Consider the following 25,421-nt stretch of genomic DNA (forward strand, 5'->3'; position numbering starts at 1 on the left):
GCGATGTTTTTGTGATGCAGTACCTGCGTCCTCTTATAAACATTCTCTCAACACCTGCTACTTTTAGAACTTAACTTTTTGGCCAACACCAGCGTTTAAGATCTCTCCAAATATTATGGTGGAACATCGTGTATTTCTTGTCCGATATAACAGATGGCTTTCTGAAGGTTATTTTTTAATCTCACTGTGTATAATTTATTTCTCCATCCAATAAAAGGAATCCGTCTCAGTCGACACTGCTCTGTTTATAATTTTAAAAAATGTACATTCGGTACATTTTATTTGAGAACTTCCTTAGAACATTAAATTTCATTTCATTTTATTTGAAAGGGACCATGTGCAATTAAAAACATAAATGTTGCCATTTGATGCATTGCACCAGAGTTAGACTTAGGCTGATTTACATCTGCAGTCCCGACTTAATGGCACAGAAAAAAATCACTCGGCAAGTGTTGACATGAAGAATACAAATCAAAACAATACAGATAAAACATCAAATATCACTCAGTGGGCAGCACGGTGGTGTAGTGGTTAGCGCTGTCGCCTCACAGCAAGAAGGTCCGGGTTCGAGCCCCGTGGCCGGCGAGGGCCTTTCTGTGCGGAGTTTGCATGTTCTCCCCGTGTCCGCGTGGGTTTCCTCCGGGTGCTCCGGTTTCCCCCACAGTCCAAAGACATGCAGGTTAGGTTAACTGGTGACTCTAAATTGAGCGTAGGTGTGAATGTGAGTGTGAATGGTTGTCTGTGTCTATGTGTCAGCCCTGTGATGACCTGGCGACTTGTCCAGGGTGTACCCTGCCTTTCGCCCGTAGTCAGCTGGGATAGGATCCAGCTCGCCTGCGACCCTGTAGAACAGGATAAAGCGGCTACAGATAATGAGATGAGATGAGATATCACTTAGTAAGTATTGACATAGAGTACAAAAAAAAAGTCACCCAGCAAGCGAAGACAATACAATAAGGAAGTACCCCTCACAGGTACGCATACACGCACACACAAGGCAGTGTATGAGATCTGAACACGTGTACAAGGTTTAATGACCTGTTTACGTCTCATATGGCTTTTTGTAGAAAGTGCTTTTCTAAAACATTTTCTGACATTAAATAAAAATATATACTTTGCATAGAAGTTTAAAATACAATTAAACCTTTGCCTGTACTGTAATCAGTGCACTGATGAACACAGAAAAAATCTTTCCGAATAAGTTAAGATTTTGATGCATTATTTATAAAATAAAAATAAAACTCTGTCTATTTACACGATTGTCAAGTGTCTGTGTTTGTGAAGCTCAGGAAAATCGAGGAAAGGACTTTGGTAAGCAGAACCATCAGTGTATCGGTTCGTATTCTCTTCAGGAATCTAGAAAACAAAAGGACTTCACGTGAGCACACGACTGATTTTGATGCTTCAGCTCAGAGACGTGATCTCAGTTGTGCCAATTTACATTATTTTGCACTGTTACGTGAATATTGTTCATAGAACTGACCTGCTGGAAGCTGCTGATGGTGTACACGCCGTCATGGTCCTCTGCTGTAAAAATATTCAGAACGAGTCATTTTTATAAATCCACAGTGAACATAATACACATGCTTTATATATATAGATGATATTACACGGTTGCACAAAGGTATGACATTTTTCTTGGAGTGGTGAATGTACAGTATATATCATGAGTGAGTGAAGCAAATGAATGAAAATATTTTCACCATGAGAAAATAAACTTCGTATCTTTGTGCCACTGTGTAATGTTCTTTATTATATGGACACATCCACAAAAAAATACACAAGTTAATCAAAAGAATTTTAATTTTGATCTGGTTCACCATTTTGACAATGCGTGTCTAGTCAGCGGGAAAACACTGGCAGTGACCTCATCGGAGTGAAATATCAGGAATTATTATACATACAGGACACTTTTTCATGGAATAAAAACATGTTCTATTCCCTTCTAGTGGGTTTATTGATGGCATGCAATATTGTTATCATATCGCTTATCCTCCGTGTATTACGCCGCTCTCCCCAATGGAGAACGAGCATGCAATATTGCTATAATATTGCACATTGTCAAGACAACACGGCGTCACACATCAGAGCTCATGCGAAGATCCAATGACAAAACTTTTCTGCTGCGCATGCACACAATCATTTCTTTGCTGGCCGAGAAAGAGAGAAGATGAGGCTAATCCAGTGCTACTGCTAGGATTAGCTATGCTATAATTAAGCACTAAATAAATAAACTAAAAACTGAAACAGAAGACACGCTGAACACCTGAAAGGCTACCAAAACTTCATCATGTATTCTTCACGCATATTTACAAGAGAAGGACATACAATCAAAAAACTGGAAAAGAGACACGTCAGAGATGTAAAACTTTCGTGCTAGCGAGTGACTGTGACAATTTGTAAACAAACATGGCCGCCAGGTTTGCTTCATTGAAAGCAGAAGATTTTGAGAGAATTTTGGCTGCCAGGTTGCTCCGTTGTGTGTAGCTGTCGATGTTAATTTTAAAAGTAACTCAGTAAATTACACAGGGAAAATAATAATAATATTCGCCTTGACTGCGCTAGCGTTGGCCTTCACTAATGCTACTGCTACACCAGCTGGAAGGTAACTGGACTGCCACGCTAACAGCGCTGAGTTGTGGGTAAACTAGCATTGGCCTTTGAGAATGCTGATAAGCTGAAATGAAGAGAGTGTATAATAATAATAATAATAATAATAATAATAATAATAATGTCTTGCCTTTTTTTGTGGTCTGTCAGATATATTCCATTCAGCGACTTGTCTTCGACTCGTTCAGTATCATGCTCGCTGAATGGAATATATCTGACAGACCATGAAAAAAAGCCAGACATTATTATTTAAATGTCCCTCAGATCCGCAATGTATCTTGTATGAAAAATGTGAGTTCTTCAACACGAGAAGATAAACTTCATATCTTCAAGCCAACGTGTGATTTTCTTTTTATTATATCAACACATTCACAAACAAAAAGTCCCCAAATTTATCAAAACAATTCATCGATTTCCTCACGAGTGACAGATAGAGATTTACGTCACGGTTTTGGTTCTCCATGTCCCGGATGGAGCTCGGATGAAAAATACCAGTGGTGTATTTCCCAGAGGATTATCGGAATCACTTGACGTATCATTACGTCTCAGTGAACCTGATTTTAGTGTTGTAGATGATCTCACCATAGTCTTTAAAATGGTGCTCTGGTGAAACAGTTGATGTAATATAGTATACTCACAAACAGAGGTTTAACAGCTGTCTTCATAGAAGGTTTCATTCTCTACCATTTAACATTCACTTTAATAATAATAAAGAGGTTAACAGTAGGAAATATTCCTGATCCACTGGTGCAGGATCTCCTCAACCAGGTTCTAAATGTTTGATTTCAAGTAAAAGCAACTTATTCATGAACTAATTTGTGATTTTGTGGACCTGCTTTCCACTTTTTTCACCATATTAGTCCTAAACTTCCTGCCTGATTCTGCTAATGATTTGAGCCTCTGCTGTATGACCAGTGATGAGGGTCCTGATCGGAACTGTGTGTGTGTGTGTGTGTGTGTGTGTGTGTGTGTGTGTGTGTGTGTGTCACCTCCGGCACTGTCTTCAACATATCCCGAGTTCTCCTGTACCCATCCTCTCTCAGTGTACCTGGCTTGCTGTTGACGAGGTACAGATCGTGCTCTACAGGGAAAATCAAAAGCTTTTAGCAAGTCACTGACACACAAGTGAGGGAAAAAACACACACCCAAGCACCAAGTCAAAATGACACGCAAACATCTCTCTACAAACTGATAGCAAACTTGGATTCAGATGCGTTTGTGCTCTTCAGATAATCAGTGTACATACCTCACTTCATCCTGATAGCTTGATCCTGAAAAACATTGGCAGGAATGTAAGTGTTAGTGTTCTCTATCTTTTCTATCATCATCATCATCATCATCATACATTTCCTTCAAATGATATCATGAAGCTCTCAGGTTTCTTTCCTTCAATCATCCATTTTTGTAATATTGCAAGAAGCGTCTGTGTTAAATATTTACTTTTTTCAGAAAGTTTAATCTTCATTATCATCAGCAAAGAAAAATTGAGTGCAAATGTTTCCGATTTCAAACTTCAGGAGGCGGAGCCTGGAGGGCGGAATGATGCCATACTCCATGAAAAAAATGCGATTCTATTTGTCCAAGATGGCCGCCATGAGAACATTCCAGCATTCTGCTCCATCGAATGCAGACACAGACTCGAAACACCAAATGTCCTGACTGACTGACTGACTGACTGACTGACTGACTGACTGACGCTCCATTCGAATGGAAAATGGAAACTGTGTAAAAGGTCGTGTTGTACTTTTCGAAAGAGCTTTTGTTTGATATTTTTAATTACAAAAATAAATTAACACTGAAAAGGTTTATCTGCAAAACGGGACATTTTACAATTTTAACATTTCAAGATAAACAAAGTTATAAAATCATATAAGACACCCACCATATCTCAAAGTGTATTGTGACAGAATTTATCATAATATCAATATTATCGTCATATCACTCAGCCCTCACTGCTGTCAGTGAGTCGAGCTGATGAGAGGATTAGCATTTGATTATCTGTTTATCAGTGATTTATTATAATATGTGGAGTGTTTTGTTGTGTTCTGTGTCTTTGTGATGTTTTCTATTTCTGTCATATTCCCTTCTTTCTTTTAATCTATTCTGTTGTATTGTCACGACTGTGTATTCTTTTCAACAAACTAAAAAGAATATGTGTAGCATTTTATCATATTCTTTTGTATGTCTTCAAAATGCTTTCTATTCAATCATATTCCTTTCTGTTCTCTCATAATATACTCTATTATATTGTCCTAATGTCTATCTTGTTCTTTTTTCTCATACTCTCTTCTGTTCTGTGCACATGCACTCTATTTCTCTGTGTTCTATCTGAATCTATACTAATTTGTCATATTCTATTCTATTCTCTCCTAAGTTATCCTACTCGATCCTATTCTGTTCTCTATTTCTATCCATAAAGCATTATACCATCATTCCTAGTCCTGGATTTGACTTTAAACTGCAACCAGTGGTGAGTCTGAGGTCCGGGAGGACTTGAGTATTGGGGAAAGTGGAGTTACCCCTTAATCACCGTTGCTCCCAGGTCAGCTCTGACCCGGCCGGAGTGGTAGCACCTGCCTGGGTTCCAGCTATGGGTTAAATAGTGCATCACCAATAAGGCGCTGGCAGCAGGGTGCTTTTCAGTGCAATGTGGCAAATGAACCCAACAGGGTCAATGTCACACCACCAGATGGCATGTGGAAGAGCCACTCAAATGGCCAACGGATGGCATCACTCGGCAAGTCAGTTGTCACTGCGGGGCAACTTCCATACCCATCAGGTCTGTGGCACTTTTGTGCACCACTTGGCATCATGTCTGGAGGTCCAGAGAGACGACACGATGGGGTCACGAGATCACTTGTCTTACCTTACTGTGCAAGGTGCTTCATTAGGAAAGGAGAATAAGTCTGGTGCACTCTGGTGCAGGCCTTGCGGCCCATCTGCGTTTCTGTGCATCCTAATAAAGCAGTCATCATCGCTAGTGATGGACAGCCGACGACGACGATCAGTGATTCGTGAACAAAATTATTAGTTTTGAGTAAAGACGCATCATGAACGGGCTAAAAAAAATCATGCACTGGGCGTGTCATTCTGTGTAATCACATGAGAAGATATGATTGTCACTGAATGGCTGCAGTTGGGGCTGGAAAGAACGCAGGCTCAGCCTCACTTCTCACTTCTCGTACCATTCTGTGTCATTTTCTTACAACTCTCGGTGACTGTGTTGCACTCAGTTCCACAGATGTTTAGTAAAAGCGAGTAAGCTCATGAGAATGAATACATGGAGTTATATTGATGTCTTTGTCTCTGAAAGGTTGGTAAAAGACACATATAGAGTGTTAATCTCACTCTCGCCCTCTTACACTGAAGGCCGAAGCAACAGCCTCATTAAACTTTTATTATCCGCTGGACATGATGAATGAAGGACAGAGAACTCACTCTTTCTCCTCCGCCTCTTACAGCAGAAGATGATGCCAATGATGATGAGGACTAAAAGTGCAGCGAGGCTGAAGGCCACAACGATTGCGATTAACACGGTCTGGTCTCTCGGTGCGGCTTTATCTGTAACACAGAAGTAGAAATATTCAGATTTTATAGATACTATTTTTCCATGTGAATATAATTAATTATTTATACTGTGTATTCAGCTAAATTCCCAATAATTGCCTTTTGAGATACATGACTGAACATCATCCCTGCTGTCACATGCATTATTGTTATCGCTGGGACTCATTTATCACACGAGGCACAATGGAATTTATTCGTAAATTATTCGCACGAACATTTACACACAGATACAGTTCATGAAACTCGGCTTGGGTGAGAAAAAACATGTCTCCTACAAGAGCTCTGGAGTTTGTGAATATGTAAATTTATATATAATTTAAACCTCGAGTGACTCGTTTCAAATCATATAATTAGTGATAAGTTGCTGCGGTTTTATGTATTTATTACATTTCAGTAATAATTTACATCACATTTAAATCACTTATTTATTTCAATTACACACAGCCATATTTACAGAAAACTTTGTGAAACTGTCATTTCATCTGTGATGACCTGGCAACTTGTCCAGGGTGTACCCCGCCTCTCGCCCAGAGTCAGCTGGGATCGGCTCCAGCTGGCCCGCAATCCTGTACAGGATAAGTGGTTATGGATGGATGGATGGATGGATGGATGGATGTCATTTCATATTAATGACTTGAGAGAAAGTGATTCCAAAGTCGAGACATTTCACAAGGACAAAAGTAATTGCACCCTGTAAATGAGGAAGATATGGTAGCTGATGCGCTGCAATGGCTGAGCTGCGTTATTGGAAGAATGATCATGTTTTTGCTGTTGTTGTTGTTGTTTTCAGCTCTCTGATAAGAGCTTTGCCTTTTATGGAGTTTTGTGGGTGGGGCTAAACATAACTCAGATGTGCTGTTAACTCATTTGGCAGTTTACTGCTGCTTGGTGTTTATTAACATGTACACATTACACATTTACTACAAAGAAAATCAGCGTCACTGAAATGTTTGTAACTCTCATGTGAATTTTTAGTTTGATTTGGCTTATGAAAGAGAAAGATAAAAGATCAATAAATGAGGCTCATTTGTTTTTGATATTATTATTGCAAGTTAGAATATTTTGATGTAAAAAGCCTATATTCCTTTGTCTGTCCCTATTTTACATTGAATCAGCCTGTACACTGTAACGTCTCTTACGGACGGTCAGGAAGACGGTGCTGATTTCAGGTGATGGGAGAGTAGAAATGGAGGCCAGACAGTCCACAGGAACACTGTCCTTGGCGGTGATGTGGAGAGTGCTGTCGGAGTTCACGAGAGTCCTGTTTGCTGATGAGTTTGTGGTGTAGAGCTCTCGATCCACCAGCGTGCCGTTAACAGCCCAGGAAATGTTTGCTTCAGGTGACCAGCCTGTGGCGAGACACTGGAACGTGACCTGATCTCCTTCTGTAGCAGTGCGGTTTGACCCTGTAATCATCACTACGCCGTTCTCTGGAGAAAGACGCACGTTAAATAAGCATTATAGTGGATTCGTTCTTCATTTACATTGTCATTTACAAGATTGGAGATCCAGATGAGGCAGAAATGAATCCAAGCATAAAGCTGATGAAGAAGACAAGAACACAAAGTGTTTTGCTCATTTGAAAGAAACAGTCCTGTGTAGTAAATCTGTTATTAAATGAGATTACAAGGCTATATTTACATCCTCACAGTAATGACTGCAAACAATCGCAGGAGAGAAGTGTCCTCGGCATCAGTTTTCAATAACGGCCATTTAAAAGGGTTCTTTATAGGAACGATTTCATTTTTATTTCCATCTAAAACGGCGCTACAGTTTGCTCTGGCGCGTCGCCCGTGTTGGATTAATCACTCGGATGGAGTACAGCAGGGTATACACACACAAACCAACACATGAGCGAACACAGAACAGGTGATCACAATCAGGTAACAAACCAATGTCAGAAGAGGAGTGGAGACAGAACCGGAAGAGAAACAATGGCAGGTGAAACTGGAAACACACACGCTGCCATCCTAAAGCAGAATTCATCACACTGGGAAACGCAACACACACTGACACACTAACACACACTGAGACACACACAATGACACACTGACACACACTGACACACACTAACACACACACTGACACACACACTGACACACACAATGACACACACTGGTACACACACTGACACACACACAATGACACACTGACACACACACTGACACACACACTGACATACACTGGCACACACACTGACACGCACACAATGACACACCGACACACACACTGACACACTAACACACACTGACACACACACACTGACACACTGACACACACTGGCACACACACTGACACACACACTGACATACACTGGCACACACACTGACACACACACAATGACACACTGACACACACACTGACACACTAACACACACTGACACACACACTGACACACTGACACACACTGGCACACACACTGACACACACACAATGACACACTGACACACACACTGACACACTAACACACACACTGACACACACACTGACACACACTGGCACACACACTGACACACTGACACACACTGGCACACACACTGACACACACACAATGACACACTGACACACACACTGACACACTGACACACACACTGACACACTAACACACACACTGACACACACACTGACACACACTGGCACACACACTGACACACACAATGACACACTGACACACACACTGACACACACACTGACATACACTGGCACACACACTGACACACACACAATGACACACCGACACACACACTGACACACTAACACACACTGACACACACACACTGACACACTGACACACACTGGCACACACACTGACACACACACTGACACACACACAATGACACACTGACACACACACTGACACACTAACACACACTGACACACACACTGACACACTGACACACACTGGCACACACACTGACACACACAATGACACACTGACACACACACTGACACACTAACACACACACTGACACACACACTGACACACACTGGCACACACAATGACACACACACAATGACACACTGACACACACAATGACACACTGACACACACACTGACACACACACTGACATACACTGGCACACACACTGACACACACACAATGACACACCGACACACACACTGACACACTAACACACACTGACACACACACACTGACACACTGACACACACTGGCACACACACTGACACACACACTGACATACACTGGCACACACACTGACACACACACAATGACACACTGACACACACACTGACACACTGACACACACACTGACACACTGACACACACTGACACACACACTGACACACTGACACACACTGGCACACACACTGACACACACTAATACACTGACACACTGACACACACTGACAAACACTGACACACTGACACACACAATGACACACTAACACACACAATGACACACACACTGACACACACACTAACACACTGACACACACAATGACACACACACTGACACACACACTAACACACTGACACACACACTAACACACTGACACATACACTGACACACACACCGACAGAGGGAACTTGACACCCAAAGATTAATTTCCTATCACTGCATGCCTCAAAGTGTTTGTTTGTTTTTTCTTTTATACCACAATAATGCATTTGTGAGCAAGTTATTGTTTATTTAAATACAGAAAACACTTCATACTTTTATTGTTACAGTTAATGTTGTGGAATATCCATGGAATGAAGCACAAAACAAGGTCGTTCCTGTTGTTGTTGCCTCTTATTTCTCTCTCTTCAAGCTCCTGTCCTCTGTCCTGAACACTTTTCCATTAATTATTAGATTTCGATGATGTGGCACACCCACCATATATATCCCTGTGAATTAGCTGTTACTATAGCAACAATAACATACTGTAATACAATCAGCATTCAGATAAACCTGTGATTTTGCATTCCAGCCGGTACAGAAATTAATCAACACCTTCTGACCAATCACAATCGAGAATTCAACAGCACTGTGTGTGTGTGTGTGTGTGTGTGTGTGTGTGTGTGTGTGTGTGTGTTATTCATTCATTCATTCATTCATTCATTCAATCAATTATTCTATCCACATTCACTGGATATGAGCAATCACACGCCCTGATTGGCTACTCTACTATGAGGATATCAGCTCATATACCATGAGTAGAGAAAAACAAAATGGCGGAGCGTTACTGAACCAACCCAGGACAAAATTAAAACTCTACTCAAAAACAAAACCCAAAAAATTACAAAAAAAAAAAACAGCAAAATATGGAATAAAAGTATTTAATGGTAAGAACATATCTTTTTTATTATTTTTCAATTATTATTATTATTATTATCACATTTTTCACAAATTGCTCCTGTCATTTCGCCGGTTTGTTTACATTATTCATCTTTAAGCATGAAAACTTGTTCATGAGTGAATGAAGCGAATGAGCAAAAATATTTTTAATATGAGAAGATAAACTTCATATTTTCACACCCCCATGTAATGTTCTTTATATTATATGGACACAGCCATAAAATATATATATATATATATATATATATATATATATATATATATATATATATATATATAAATCTCCTTCTCACCCCCGGCGGGGGGGTGGTATCCATGTCATCCTCAAGCTCGGGTCCTCTACCAGAGGCCTGGGAGTTTGAGGGTTCTGCGCAGTATCTTCGATGTTCCTAGGACTGCGCTCTTCTGGACTGAGGCTTCAGATGTTGTTCCTGGGATTTGCTGGAGCCACTCTCCCAGTTTGGGGGTTACTGCCCCAAGTGCCCCCACTACCACGGGGACCACGCAACCCTTGACCTTCCACATCCGTTCCAGCTGCTCTTTCAACCCTTGATACTTCTCAAGTTTCTCATGTTCCTTCTTCCTGATGTTGGCGTCAGCTGGGATCGCCACATCTATCACCACCACCCTCTTCTGCTCTTTGTCCACCACCACTATGTCCGGTTGGTTAGCCAGGATCTGTTTGTCAGTCTGGAAGCTGAAGTCCCACAGAATCTTGGCCCTGTTGTTCTCAGCCACCTTCTGTGGTATGGCCCATTGGGACTTGGGTACTTCTATTCCATACTGGTTGCAGATGTTCCTGTATACTATCCCAGCCACTTGGTTGTGCCTCTCCATGTACGCTGATCCAGCTAGCATCTTACACCCTGCTACTATGTGCTGGACTGTTTCAGGGGCTTCTTTGCACAGTCTGCATCTTGGGTCTGATCTACTCTGGTAGATCCTGGCCTCTATGGCTCTTGTGCTTATGGCCTGTTCTTGCGCTGCCATGATTAGTGCCTCTGTGCTGTCTGTCAGTCCTGCATTATCCAGCCACTGGTAGGATTTCTTGATATCAGCCACTTCCTCTATCTGACGGTGGTACATGCCATGTAGGGGTTTGTCTCTCCAGGTTGTCTGTTCCTCCTCCTCCTCTGCACTCTCATCAGGGTTCTGCTGCCTGAGACATTCACTTAGCAGTTTATCCTTTGGGGCCATCTTTCTGATGTATTCTCGGATTTTCGATGTTTCATCCTGGACCGTGGTCTTGACGCTCACTAGCCCTCGGCCTCCCTCTTTCCGCTTAGTGTATAGTCTCAGGGTGCTGGACTTGGGGTGGAACCCTCCATGCATGGTGAGGAGCTTTCTAGTCTTGATATCTGTGGCTTCTATCTCCTCCTTTGGCCAGTTTATGATACCAGCAGGGTATCTGATGACTGGTAGTGTGTACATGTTGATGGCTCGGACCTTGTTTTTACCATTCAGCTGACTTTTCAGGACCTGCCTTACTCTCTGGAGGTATTTGGCTGTGGTTGACTTCCTTGTGGCCTCTTCATGGTTTCCATTAGCCTGTGGGATGCCAAGGTACTTGTAGCTGTCTTGGATATCACCTATGTTGCCCTCTGGTAGGTCAATCCCTTCAGTCTGGATCATCTTGCCTCTCTTTGAGACCATCCGGCCACACTTGTCCAATCCGAATGACATCCCTATGTCATCGCTGTAGATCCGGGTGGTGTGGATCAGCGAGTCTATTTCTCGCTCGTTCCTGGCATACAGCTTGATGTCATCCATGTAGAGCAGGTGGCTGATTGTTGCCCCACTACGGAATCGGTACCCGTAGCCGCTCTTCGTGATGATCTGACTGAGGGGGTTCAGGCCTATGCAGAACAGCAGTGGTGATAGCGCATCTCCTTGGTATATGCCGCACTTGATGTTGACTTGGGCAATGGGTTTTGAGTTGGCCTCTAGGGTTGTCTTCCACATTTCCATTGAGTTCTGTATGAAGGTCCTTAGGTTCCTGTTGATCTTATACAGTTCCAGACATTCCAGTATCCATGTGTGTGGCATTGAGTCGTAGGCTTTCTTGTAGTCAATCCAGGCAGTGCACAGGTTGGTCTGTCTCTTCTTACAGTCTCGGGCGACTGTTCTATCGGCCAGTAGCTGGTGCTTGGCTCCTCTGGTGTTACTGCCAATTCCTTTCTGTGCCTCGCTCATGTATTGAGCCACATGCTTACTCATTTTTGCCGCAATGATGCCTGACAGGGCCTTCCATGTTGTGCAGAGACAGGTAATTGGCCGGTAGTTGGATGGGATGGGTCCCTTCTGGGGGTCCTTCATGATTAGGACTGTCCTGCCTTGGGTTAGCCATTCTGGGTGGGTTCCATCCCTCAGCAGCTGGTTCATCTGTGCTGCTAGGCGTTCATGGAGTGCAGTTAGCTTCTTCAGCCAGTACGTATGGATCATATCGGGGCCTGGTGCTGTCCAGCTCTTCATCTTTGACACTCTTTCTTGGACGTCTGCCATTGAGATGGTTACTGGTTCTTGTTCTGGGAGGTTGCTGTGGTCAGCTCTTAGGTCCACTAACCATTGGGCATCGGTGTTGTGTGATGCCTTTCTTTCCCATATGTCTTTCCAGTATTTTTCCACCTCAGCTCTTGGTGGGTCTGACCGGTTGTTGTTCCCCTGCCATTGAGAGTACACCTTGGCTGGTTCAGTGGAGAACAGCTTGTTTATTCTCCTGGCCTCTCCTTCCTTGGTGTATCTCCTCAACCGGGTGGCCAGAGCTGTTAGTCGCTGTTTGGCAGTTTCGAGTGCCTCTGGTATGGAGAGTGAGTTGTACTTCCTGGGCGCCCCTTTATTCACCATGTTCCCTTTCTGTAGTTCAGCTAGCTGGCTAACTTCTCTCCTTGCTGCCTTTATCTTGGCCTCTAATCGTCTCTTCCATGGTGGATACTGTTTGTTATGTCCCGAGCCCACCTTGTGTCCAAGCATCTCCATGATTACTGTTGCTGTACTGTGTATCAGCTTGTTGGTCTCAGTGATGGTTCTTGTGGAGATTGTCTTCAGAGCAGCATTCACATCTACTAGTAGATCTTCTGAAGGTACTTGGCAACTCAGCTTCGGTATTCGTCGGGGGCTCCAGGTTTCCAGTTGGGTCACGATCTTCCTTCTCAGGTCAGCAGCTCTTGTGTTGAGGCTGTTAGCTGTTGGGGCTTGGTACCCAATCTCTGGTTGTGGGGATGATGACATCTCCCCGCTGACCTGTCTTCCTGGCTCCCCCTTGCCGTAGCATCGTTGTTGTATTTCATTAATCTCTAGTTGTGATAGCAGATTTCGATTATGGATGTTGGAACACTGGGCTAATAGCTGTTTCTTTGTTAGCCTTGATTGTGGGTTTCGAAGTATCCAATGGTCCCACATTCTCTGCATGTATCCCCTCTCTCTGGGATTGCTTGTATAGTAGCATTCCAGCAAATCCGTATTTTCTGTCCTCATCCATCGATGTCTTGTTCCAGCAGCCCATTTCTCATCAGTTTGCCCTGGTTCCCTAGCAACTGACGCAGACCTTGTTGACCCGGGCGACGTCTGAGCCGGTATGACTCTTTCAGTTATGTTTTCACTCATTCCTGAGGTAGGCTGATATATCATGAGGGGTTTTTGCCTAAGGACCCTTACTGGATGATGTTTTGCCCCGACCGGGATTCGAACCCCGATCTCCTGCGTCGTAGTCAGTGAGCATTACCACTGTACTATCCAGCTGATATATATATATATACAGTGGTGCTTGAAAGTTTGTGAACCCTTTAGAATTTTCTGTATTTCTGCATAAATATGACCTAAAACATCATCAGATTTTCACACAAGTCCTAAAAGTAGATAAAGAGAACCCAGTTAAACAAATGAGACCAAAATATTATACTTGGTCATTTATTTATTGAGGAAAATGATCCAATATTACATATCTGTGAGTGGCAAAAGTATGTGAACCTCTAGGATTAGCAGTTAATTTGAAGGTGAAATTAGAGTCAGGTGTTTTCAGTCAATGGGATGACAATCAGGTGTGAGTGGGCACCCTGCTTTATTTAAAGAACAGGGATCTATCAAAGTCTGATCTTCACAACACATGTTTGTGGAAGTGTATCATGGCATGAACAAAGGAGATTTCTGAGGACCTCAGAAAAAGCGTTGTTGATGCTCATCAGGCTGGGAAAGGTTACAAAACCATCTCTAAAGAGTTTGGACTCCACCAATCCACAGTCAGACAGATTGTGTACAAATGGAGGAAATTCAAGACCATTGTTACCCTCCCCAGGAGTGGTCAACCAACAAAGATCACTCCAAGAGCAAGGCGTGTAATAGTCGGCGAGGTCACAAATGACCCCAGGGTAACTTCTAAACAACTGAAGGCCTCTCTCACATTGGCTAATGTTAATGTTCATGAGTCCACCATCAGGAGAACACTGAACAACAATGGTGTGCATGGCAGGGTTGTAAGGAGAAAGTCACTGCTCTCCAAAAAGAACATTGCTGCTCATCTGCAGTTTGCTAAAGATCATGTGGACAAGCCAGAAGGCTACTGGAAAAATGTTTTGTGGACGGATGAGACCAAAATAGAAGTTTTTGGTTTAAATGAGAAGCGTTATGTTTGGAGAAAGGAAAACACTGCATTCCAGCATAAGAACCTTATCCCATCTGTGAAACATGGTGGTGGTAGTATCATGGTTTGGGCCTGTTTTGCTGCATCTGGGCCAGGACGGCTTGCCATCATTGATGGAACAATGAATTCTGAATTATACCAGCGAATTCTAAAGGAAAATGTCAGGACATCTGTCCATGAACTGAGTCTCAAGATAAGCCGGGTCATGCAGCAAGACAATGACCCTCAGTACACAAGTCGTTCTACCAAAGAATGGTTAAAGAAGAATAAAGTGAATGTTTTGGAATGGCCAAGTCAAAGTCCTGACCTTAATCCAATGGAAATGTTGTGGAAGGACCTGAAGCGAGCAGTTCATGTGAGGAAACCCACCAACATCCCAGAGTTGAAGCTGTTCTGTACGGAGGAACGGGCTAAAATTCCTCCAAGCCGGTGTGCAGGACTGATCAACAGTTACCGCAAACGTTTAGTTGCAGTTATTGCTGCACAAGGGGGTCACACCAGATACTGAAAGCAAAGGTTCACATACTTTTGCCACTCACAGATATGTAATATTGGATCATTTTCCTCAATAAATAAATGACCAAGTATAATATTTTTGTCTCATTTGTTTAACTGGGTTCTCTTTATCTACTTTTAGGACTTGTGTGAAAATCTGATGTTTTAGGTCATATTTATGCAGAAATAAAGAAAATTCTGAAGGGTTCACAAACTTTCAGGCACCACTGTATATATATATATATATATATATATATATATATATATATATATATATATATATATATATACAGTGTATATATATATTATATATATATGCAAGTTAATCAAAATAATTTTAATTTTTAACCGATTCGCCATTTTGACAACGCGTGTCTAGTCAGCAGGAAAACACTGGGAGTGATGCCATTGGAGTGAAATATTGGGAAATATGTCTGCGATGTGTTTAATATGAAAAATGTGAGTTCTTCAACACGAGAAGATAAACTTAATATCTTCAAGCCAATGTGTGATTTTCTTTTTATTATATCAACACATTCACAAACAAAAAGTCCCCAAATTTATTTATTTTGGGAGTGACAGATAGAGATTTACATCATGGTTTTGGTTCTCCATGTCCCGGATGGAGTTCGGATGAAAAAAACAGTGGTGTATTTCACACTAAAACACTTCTGTCTACATAATAAACTATAATAACACATATAGTAACTCCACATGCACAAACACTCCACGTGTATTGACACTGTTTTTTCAGACCGAGTACGAGGTTGTGTTTTTTGGTCCTCATCGATACCGACACCAAACCTACTTCATATGAAGCACTCAGGAATGACGTGGAATATTTTATTTTGCTTTGTTAACGTTGGTCGCACCTTGACTTGTAAACAAAGACGCTGGAGAGCTCATGACTCAGTGCTCACAGAAATGAAGTGCTCTTACATGCGACGGGTTCTTTCCTGGCTTTGTGTACACACTTCACACTTTCTGGTGCTCATGTTTACTGACCACACCCACTCAATATCAGTATTGCTGTGTCTGAGATATACCACGATACGGTGAAACTGACCCATGAACAGCTTCTGAGGAAGTGTACGACCACAAGCAGCGACGTTCCCAGAGAAACTGATTTCCCATGAGATGCCTGAAAGCGCCGAGTCATTTCGGAGCAGTAGAGTAATGCGTTTTTAGCCAGAATGAAAAACCCACAACACACACGATACATCGATATCCAATCAAAGCATTCCAGTACGTGGAGAGCATTTAGTCAAGAGCTACACACACGACTGAGCCGAGCTGAACCACACACACGGGTAAGGTCACATGCTGCAGTGAAAGATCCAGAAGCATTAAAGAGATCCAGTAGGTCCACCGTGAAAGACTGTTTTTTATTTTTATTTCATCAGTCACCAGAAATGCAGTTTTCTCAAATGATATTTCAAAGAAGAATCTGTGATTATACATTCATATAACCGAGAGACCTAAAGCTTTAAATATGCAAAAAAAGAAGAAGAAAGAAACCTTTAAAAAAATGACCATGATGCTGAGACTGAAAATCTCAATTCTGATTATTCATATTTTTTAAATAATTATCAGCATCTCTGAGTTCTTTGATTATTTATTGTTAGCGTGTCATTAGCTTGTGAGATTGCTGACAGCTTGTACTGGAACTAAAACGTTTAATTTACAGATATGTTATTAATGTGAACTTATATTTTTCATCCAGCTCCAATTCTGAAATTTACCAGGAGAACCTCAAACATAATTTGTGTTTTATGTTAAAAAAAAAAAGCCACAGAAAATGTGCTAAAGAAACACTATTTTGAAACATGAGAGAAATACTGTATACGGATGTTTTCTTTGTCTTTGTTGAACTGGCAATAGAATATGAAGCTTGTTCATTGCTAACTTGTTTAACTGGCAAAATTACAATCATATTAAAACTGTCAAAGACATTAACTGTTATGAAATATAACAATTGTTAAAATATTTAACTGTTAGCCTGGTTTTAGCTTGTTAACATATCTTCTTCTTTTTTGTTTTTTGTTAGCTTGTTGTTAGCCTGGGACTGAGATACTCAGATTCCTCACAAAACACACGAAAGGATCATAAACTTGAAGAAAATGTCCGTGTAATTACAGAGTACTAACACACACACACACACACACACACACACACACACACACACACGAATACCGTAAAATACCAAATAATAGCCGAGTTCCAATTAACCGCCGAGTTCCCTTTAACGGCCGGGTGTACGCGTGTGTTGTGACAAATAAAGGCCGGTTCCGAATACTCGCCGGGGTCTAAAAAAAAAAAAAAAAGCGTCCGAACGTTCTACCTAGAATCTTGAGGCCCAGCACTTTTCTGGTTTTCTGGTGTTTAAACGATTTTGCATTGCATAGTTTTCTACCGAAACAATATGAATGAATGAATGAATGAATGAATGAAAAATGAAATTATTTCTATAATACTGTTTACAACATTTTGTTACGCAGGGGTGATAGCGTTCCGGCGCGCCGCGCCGGATTTCCGGCGCGCCGTGGCTGGGGAAAAAAAAAATCTAGTTCGCCCATTGTCCTGTGTCATTCTGAGATGCGCAGATAGACAGTAAAGGGAATTCGGAATTCCCTTTACTGTCTATCTGCGCATCTCAGAATGACACGTAACTTACACGTAACTTACGTGATAATAAACATGCCATTTCAATGTTATAATCTTGGTCTACCGTAATATTTCTTGAGGAATGCAACTCCGTAACTTTTGACAGATGTCTTAGCCAATTACGTTTGACATGGGTGTGTGGGATATCACTTACGTCATCGAATGAGGAATACCCCTTTGGGTATACCCAACGAAAGCCAGCGTGTGTGGTGACATTGAGGACTGCGGGTTTCCAAGGTTGGACTGCTGCTTCTGTTAAACGACCTAAATTGCCGAATGCATGCGTCAAAGCACACACTGAGTTTTATTAAAGACCTTATACCATTTCACTTGCCCTTACCCATTCGGATCTGGAAGACGCTTTACAAAAAAGGTGAGAGCGTTCTAACATGCATTTCAGTCTGCTCGCGGCCAATCTAATCCAAGGGGCCTTTTCAACAAGTAATCTGTCGTGCAAGTTGGGCAGAAGCACGCGTCAGGCAGGCAACATGTAGGCCTACAAGTCAGTAACCTATTCAACTAACTTTCATCCGAACTTTAAGTTTTCTACGGGGTCGAGCCACCGTACCAACTCACTCTGGGAATAGGCTCATATCGGCCAAATAGGGAGACGTCTTGGAGAGAAACGTGAGAATGCAAGATGACAGTATACTATGTAGCCACTGCAGGTCACTTATTTTTCAGCATAAGAAAAAACCCTTTGGTTTGACACTTCGCACCCTAATTATGTTGCTTCAACGTCGCGCCCTCCATGCAATTTCAGATTGACAGACATCGCGAAGCGCAAAGGGTGGAGGCTGCATGGGTGAGGGTGATAGCAAGTGACCATAACTTTGCAGAGTAATTAAATCACAGTGCTGCGCACAGACAATGGTGTGGTTTCTTGATTATTTTGTAAAGCATGCACTTAACTAGTCATTAACAGGAAAAGGTGTGTGATTTATCCTTTATCCACCCCGACTGTGCCATGCGAAGATGCATTCTGCGTCTTCAAAATTCCCCGAAGTCGGCACCGTGCTATCTGTAATCTAACTCTAAACAAACTGTAAGTTATACTGGTTAAAAGTAGGCCTATCTGAGAATGATTTTTTCCCCGTTTTGAGGTAGATTTGGGGGAAGGTATTTGTGAAGAAGGAATTAATCGCCTGTTCCAAATAGCCGCCTAGTCTCTAATACGCGCCGGGTCTCTTACGTGATTGAGACAAATAATAGCCCGGGCTATTATTTGGTATTTTACGGTAAGTACTGAATCTGGCTGTGGATCCTTTCATACAGAAAAGCCCGACTCTGTCCTGAGTTAACTCCGACCTGCTAAATGAAATCGACTCTTTGCTGCACCGCTGAAAAGAAGTAATGAGATGGAAAATAGACTTCACTGGCCGCTATATGAAGAAGCAGCTCGCTAAAGATCAATACTTTTTTCTTACAGGTTACACACATTAATAAATAAAACCTCAGCCTCAGTCGTGTTTAAGTGTCTACACTGTCTGAGTGAGCTTTGTCATTTCAGTACACACACACACACACACACACACAGACTGCATGTCACAGTGCATGTGTGTCTACTGTAAGTCAGCAGTCAAAGATCTTAATCTGGTTTTTGACAGAAATAGGGCTCATGTGTGTCTTGAAATGAAAAATCTGAGGACACAAATTCCATGTAGATGTTTGTGTTCATATTAGCATTCGCATGCGCTTAGCTGAATGCTAGGTTAGCTAGCCTGCCAGTAAGTTTATCTAAAACTCTAAATTTAAACAAGACAATAAAATGTTGTGTTGCTAGTGATCTAGTTACTCCTTTTAATTACACAGTAAACTATTTAGCTATAATGAACATGTCTATCAAACTATATCTTGCTAGAAAACTTGGCTAGCTTAGCTAACAAACATAAGTTTGCTAGTATTGCTTGGGGGCGGCACGGTGGTGTAGTGGTTAGCGCTGTCACCTCACAGCAAGAAGGTCCGGGTTCGAGCCCCGTGGCCAGCGAGGACCTTTCTGTGCGGAGTTTGCATGTTCTCCCCGTGTCCGCGTGGGTTTCCTCCGGGTGCTCCGGTTTCCCCCACAGTCCAAAGACATGCAGGTTAGGTTAACTGGTGACTCTAAATTGAGCGTAGGTGTGAATGTGAGTGTGAATGGTTGTCTGTGTCTATGTGTCAGCCCTGTGATGACCTGGCGACTTGTCCAGGGTGTACCCCGCCTTTCACCCGTAGTCAGCTGGGATAGGATCCAGCTCGCCTGCGACCCTGTAGAACAGGATAAAGCGGCTACAGATGATGAGATGAGATGAGATGAGATGAGATGAGATGAGATGAGATGAGATGAGATGAGTATTGCTTGGTTCAAGCTTGGGTGGGTCAAACCAGCAAGAGTCAGCTAGATTTTGAAAGTGTCCAACTGAGAAATCCCACCCCCTCCCTCCAAAGCCCCTCCTCCACAACACATGAACACACACTGCCTGACTACTGCTGGAGGACGAGTCCACAAGAGAGGTTGCGTTTTCAGCGTAGGGCATCACTGTCATATCCGTCTACCTCATGTCTCATTCACTGAATATTATCATAATGAATGTAAACAATGAACATGGCTACTGTTAGTACTCACAGCTGTTGACTAGCTCGCTAGCTTTAGCAGTATGTCCACAGTGTGTCCACCTCGCCTTGTGGAAGACTCGGGTCACACAGAGTGCATGTCGGTAGACAGGCGGGTATGTAGGCCATTCAGACCGAATGAAATGACTTGACGAGCTTTTTATAGCCCTGTGACTACTACAGATGACTTTTATTTTTCTTTTTATCATCAGAGCTTTGGTTTTATTCATTGTTTTTCAAATGTAAAGATAATTTCAAGATGTATAGCAAAAAATGCTCCTAAAAAACTAATCTCCTCTAGCTTTAATGTTGCTAAATCATTAATGTGTAAAACTGGTGCATTGTGCTAACCAGTGAGGGGTAAGAAAACTTGGTGGTGATGTTGCACGAGAGTTTGTCATTATAGTCTTGTTGGATCACATTATCATCTAAACATTTACACAAAAATTAAATCCAGGACAGATTGTACTCACGCTGGACGGTCAGTGTAGCATACACAATCTGACTGTTCTGCACCTGACATCCCACAAGTCCAGCATCATCTGATCTGACAGGCTTGATCAGAAACTCCCATTTGTGTTCTTCTGCTGTGGAGTAGTTTGTGGCAAAGTAATTGGTGTGACTACCAATCGGACCCAAGTTCTCTGCAATACTGAGGGCTAAGATCCCATTCACTGTCCAGGTCATGACAGTCCAGCCAGGTGCCTTCACGCTGCAGTTGAACCTGGCCTCAGTGTTTTGGAGCACAGTCTTGGCCTTAGGTTCCAGCACTTGAGCGTTCACACCTGGGGGAAAAACAAGGAGATGTAAATATCAGAGATTTTTCACGTAACAAACCACAAGTATTGGATCTTGACACTTGACACTAAAAGTCCCAAATCCCAGGTCGTAAACCTTAATTATTATGACTATAAATACATCATCATGGATTATTTCCCAAATGTAATGCTTTTTAAAAAATACTGTATTACAAAATCAAATAAGGATTGTTGATTTAAACTGAGATAAAATAATCACTTCTTGTTTATTACGTTGTTAATCAATGGTAATAATTTTATTACAATAATACAACAGGATAGCAAAAAATAGTGCAATGGCGATTCAGATTTAACTCGATTCACTGAATATGTGAATAGTCTATTAGCTGTAAAATCCACTTCTGGGAACAAATTCACGATTTGAAGTGCTTCATCCTTGTCATGGTTACGGCTGATCCAGAGTCTTTCCCCGGAACCTCTCTTTCAGACTGTTCAAGGTGGTGATGCCATGAAACTTCAATCCAACAACTATGTCTTGCTCCAAAAAAGCTAAAGAATTTGTTTTTTTTCTGACAGAAACTAATGTAGAAAATTTTGCAGACACTACGAGTGTAACACAACACAACTATCTGTATGTATTTAGTGCTCTAAATATTCCTATCAGTATCTATATTCAAGTTTAAACCTGTAGTGGTTTATATATCAATTCATTCCAGATCCCCAGCAAACACAGAACTGTGATTAGCTAATCAGATCGCAAATGTCCAGGTTCTGAAGCTTGTCCCAGCTACTATTACAACTTTTCCACCAAGGCAGATAAGATAAGATAAGATAAGATAAGATAAGATAAGATAAGATAAGATAAGATAAGATAAGATAAGATAAGAGAGCCTTTTATTATCCCACAAGGGGAAATTTACATTGTTACAGCAGCAAAATATAGAAAGAGAAAAAGATAAGGCACTGAAGGAGTAGTGCAAAAGTACTAAGTATACAAAAAAGGATATATATATAAAAGAAATAAACTACAAATTTAGAGATAAAAAATTAACAAATTAGCATAAATTAACAGGTTTGCAGATATACAGTTAACATAAGTGTATTACAAAAGTGGAATTGCACGTGTAAGTATTGCACAGGTAGTATTGCACAAGTAAGTAGATATATTGCACAAGAGCCATTTTAACAGCGTGTAGCGAGCAGTTCGCTGTAAAGTACTGATGCTGATAGTCAGTGCACACAGTATACATTCAGAGGGGTTTCTGTGGATGTAGAAGTGATGTGGACAGTATTGTTGATTATTGTGAGGAGCGTCTGGTGCTGTGCTTGGTGAGGTGCCGGTTGTACAGTCTCACAGCAGTAGGGAGGAAGGAGCTGCTGTCTCTCTCCTTAACACACCGCAGATGGAGGAGCCGGTCACTGAAGGAGCTGCCCAGTGCTGCTGCCGTCTCCTGCAGTGGATGGGAGGTGTTCGCCATTAAGGATGACAACTTGGCCAACATCCTCCTCTCCCCCACTACGTCCACTGAGTCCAGTGCACAGCCCAGGACACATCCTGTCTTCCTCATCAGCTTGTTAAGTTTTTTCCTCTCTGCTGGTGTGATACTGCTTCCCCAACAGACAACTCCATAGAATATGGCTGATGCCACCACAGAGTCATAAAAAGAGTTCAGAAGTGGACCCTGAACTCCAAAGGTCCTGAGCCTCCTCAGCAGGTGGAGTCTGCTCTGGCCTTTCTTGCACAGGGCGTGTGTGTGATCAGTCCAGTGCAGTTTATTGTTCAGATGAACACCCAGGTACTTGTAGCTCCAAACGATCTCAATGTCCTTTCCTTGAATGTTCACTGGGGTAGGTGAAGAGAACCTTGTCCTGCGGAAATCCACCACGAGTTCCTTGGTTTTACTTGTATTGATCTGGAGGGAGTTCCGTTGGCACCAGTCCACAAAGTTCCTTGTCAGTTCTCTGTACTCGCTGTCATCGCCATCTGAGCTATAGCCCACAATAGCAGAGCCATCAGAGAACTTCTGTAGATGACAGGTAGTTGTATTGTATCTAAAGTCCGCAGTGTAAAGTGTGAACAGAAATGGGGCCAGGACTGTCCCCTGTGGAGCCCCTGTGCTGCAAAGAATGGTGTCTGACACACAGTCCTTCAGTCTCACATACTGTGGTCTGTTTGTGCTAGGGCCAGTTCAGTCAGTGCTTCATTTTGAACCAGTTCTTTACATTTCGACAGACAAAGAACTGGCTCTCAGGAAGGAAAACTGATTCCAGAGCATCACCAAATGGTCTCAAATCAAGAAACGCTAATGTCAGGGGCTTGGTGCAAGATTATCAGGACCTATAAGACCTGCTGAAACTTTACACTAGCTAAAACAGAGCTAGTGTAACACCTTGTCTGACTAATCTGAAAAAGAAGAAAAAGAGACAATGTAGTCCCCCAGTGTTGTTGTGCTTGGTGCTAACATCTGTGAAGGAAATTTAGTGAATGAACATTCCTATCCTCTGTGTTTCTGTGTGTTGAGCTCAAGTGGCCTAGTGTACTGAGAAAAGTTGTTTTTCCACATGCTGTAATCGCCTTTCTGTGGCCTTGGCTGGTGATAAGCAGGGTGTCTGAGTTCCTGCACATCCCAGAGCATGCCAGGTGCACACTTTAACAAAGCTTCATAGAAAATCTCGAGCCAATCACATGAAGATGCGAGCAGTAAGCGAATGCCTTTAGAGTATAATAGATAACAGTCACTAAGATACAACTCAGAGTGCGCGTACTCTCGGCATCACTGAAGTGGTGTCTTCTTCTTTTCTTCTTCTCCTCTTCTTTTTTCCTTTCCTGTTTTATATTTCTGTTTTTATATGATCTACTATAATAAATAACTGAAAAGACAACTGCTAAGCGTTCTGAAGTGTTTATTAGAAGTCTCCATTACACGTCACTAGCAATGTGGCTTGCGGCTGGGAAAGTGGAGACATATACAGTGACATAATGACAGAGCACTATGGTGGCTTGCTAGCTCGTGGAAAAACAAACTGGTTCTGAGAAGGTTCATAAGTTGAACCATCTCCAAATCAGCACTAGCACCAGCTTAGAACTAGCACCTGGTTCATGTTGGTGTAAAGAGGGTATATGTGTACCAAAAAGAGGTCTATGAAATGTTTTGTTTCAGCTTGGTACACTTTAAGTCTGAGTCTCAGGTACTCTGAGCAGCCGAGGCTGAGACAAAACAAGGTGTAACAAGGCGAGGCAAAATATTTGTAAAGCATTTGGAATCACTCAGTGTGTACATGTTCATTTCCTCACACAGCTTCTGTTAAAACTGCTCGCTTCAGATTTGAGCTTTGGAGTTCATGTGATGCAAAAGCAGCGCTAATGAGGCTGACTTTTGGCACAGAGCAATAATGTGAATCATAAAACTCACTGTTCCATTGCACTATTAGTGTATAGTGACGGGCAACTACATGCTTTTCACTCAGTAGAGTTTCTGAATTAAAAAAAAAAAACAGGCATGCTTGGTGTCAAGGTTTAATAGCTCGAGTGAAAACTACAAATATTAGTATTTTAATCTTTAAAGTAGTTTTTAAAGAAGAGCATATTTTGCTCGAGTTATAATGTAGAGACAAGTTTCATGGGAAATATGCAATACACCAGGAATTCCCAAACACATGGATTCTCTCAGACTCCAGGCTTTGGCATTTTGGTTTCTCCTTATTATGTGCTTGTAAATCCATATCCAATCAACATTTCTGAATATTCTCATGTTTGTTTTCTTGACTGATGTTATTCCACTGAATCAGAGTTGTTGACT

The 25,421-nt window shown here is 41.9% G+C and overlaps 1 protein-coding gene across 1 annotated transcript in view; it reads right to left on the reverse strand.

Annotated features, from left to right (window-relative positions):
* Nucleotides 1–1,251: 1,251 nt before the first annotated feature.
* Nucleotides 1,252–25,421, reverse strand: part of igsf5a (immunoglobulin superfamily, member 5a) — a 28,560-nt gene continuing 4,390 nt past the window's right edge. The window contains exons 2-8 of the mRNA XM_060909578.1: nucleotides 21,337–21,648; nucleotides 7,308–7,607; nucleotides 6,049–6,153; nucleotides 3,857–3,881; nucleotides 3,600–3,691; nucleotides 1,484–1,527; nucleotides 1,252–1,356 (exon numbers count right to left, since the gene is read on the reverse strand). Of these exons, the coding sequence (XP_060765561.1) occupies nucleotides 1,252–1,356; nucleotides 1,484–1,527; nucleotides 3,600–3,691; nucleotides 3,857–3,881; nucleotides 6,049–6,153; nucleotides 7,308–7,607; nucleotides 21,337–21,648 (983 nt within the window). The remainder of the gene's footprint in view (nucleotides 1,357–1,483; nucleotides 1,528–3,599; nucleotides 3,692–3,856; nucleotides 3,882–6,048; nucleotides 6,154–7,307; nucleotides 7,608–21,336; nucleotides 21,649–25,421) is intronic.

This window comes from Neoarius graeffei, chromosome 25, assembly GCF_027579695.1.
Source record: "Neoarius graeffei isolate fNeoGra1 chromosome 25, fNeoGra1.pri, whole genome shotgun sequence".
NCBI classification, from domain to species: domain Eukaryota; kingdom Metazoa; phylum Chordata; class Actinopteri; order Siluriformes; family Ariidae; genus Neoarius; species Neoarius graeffei.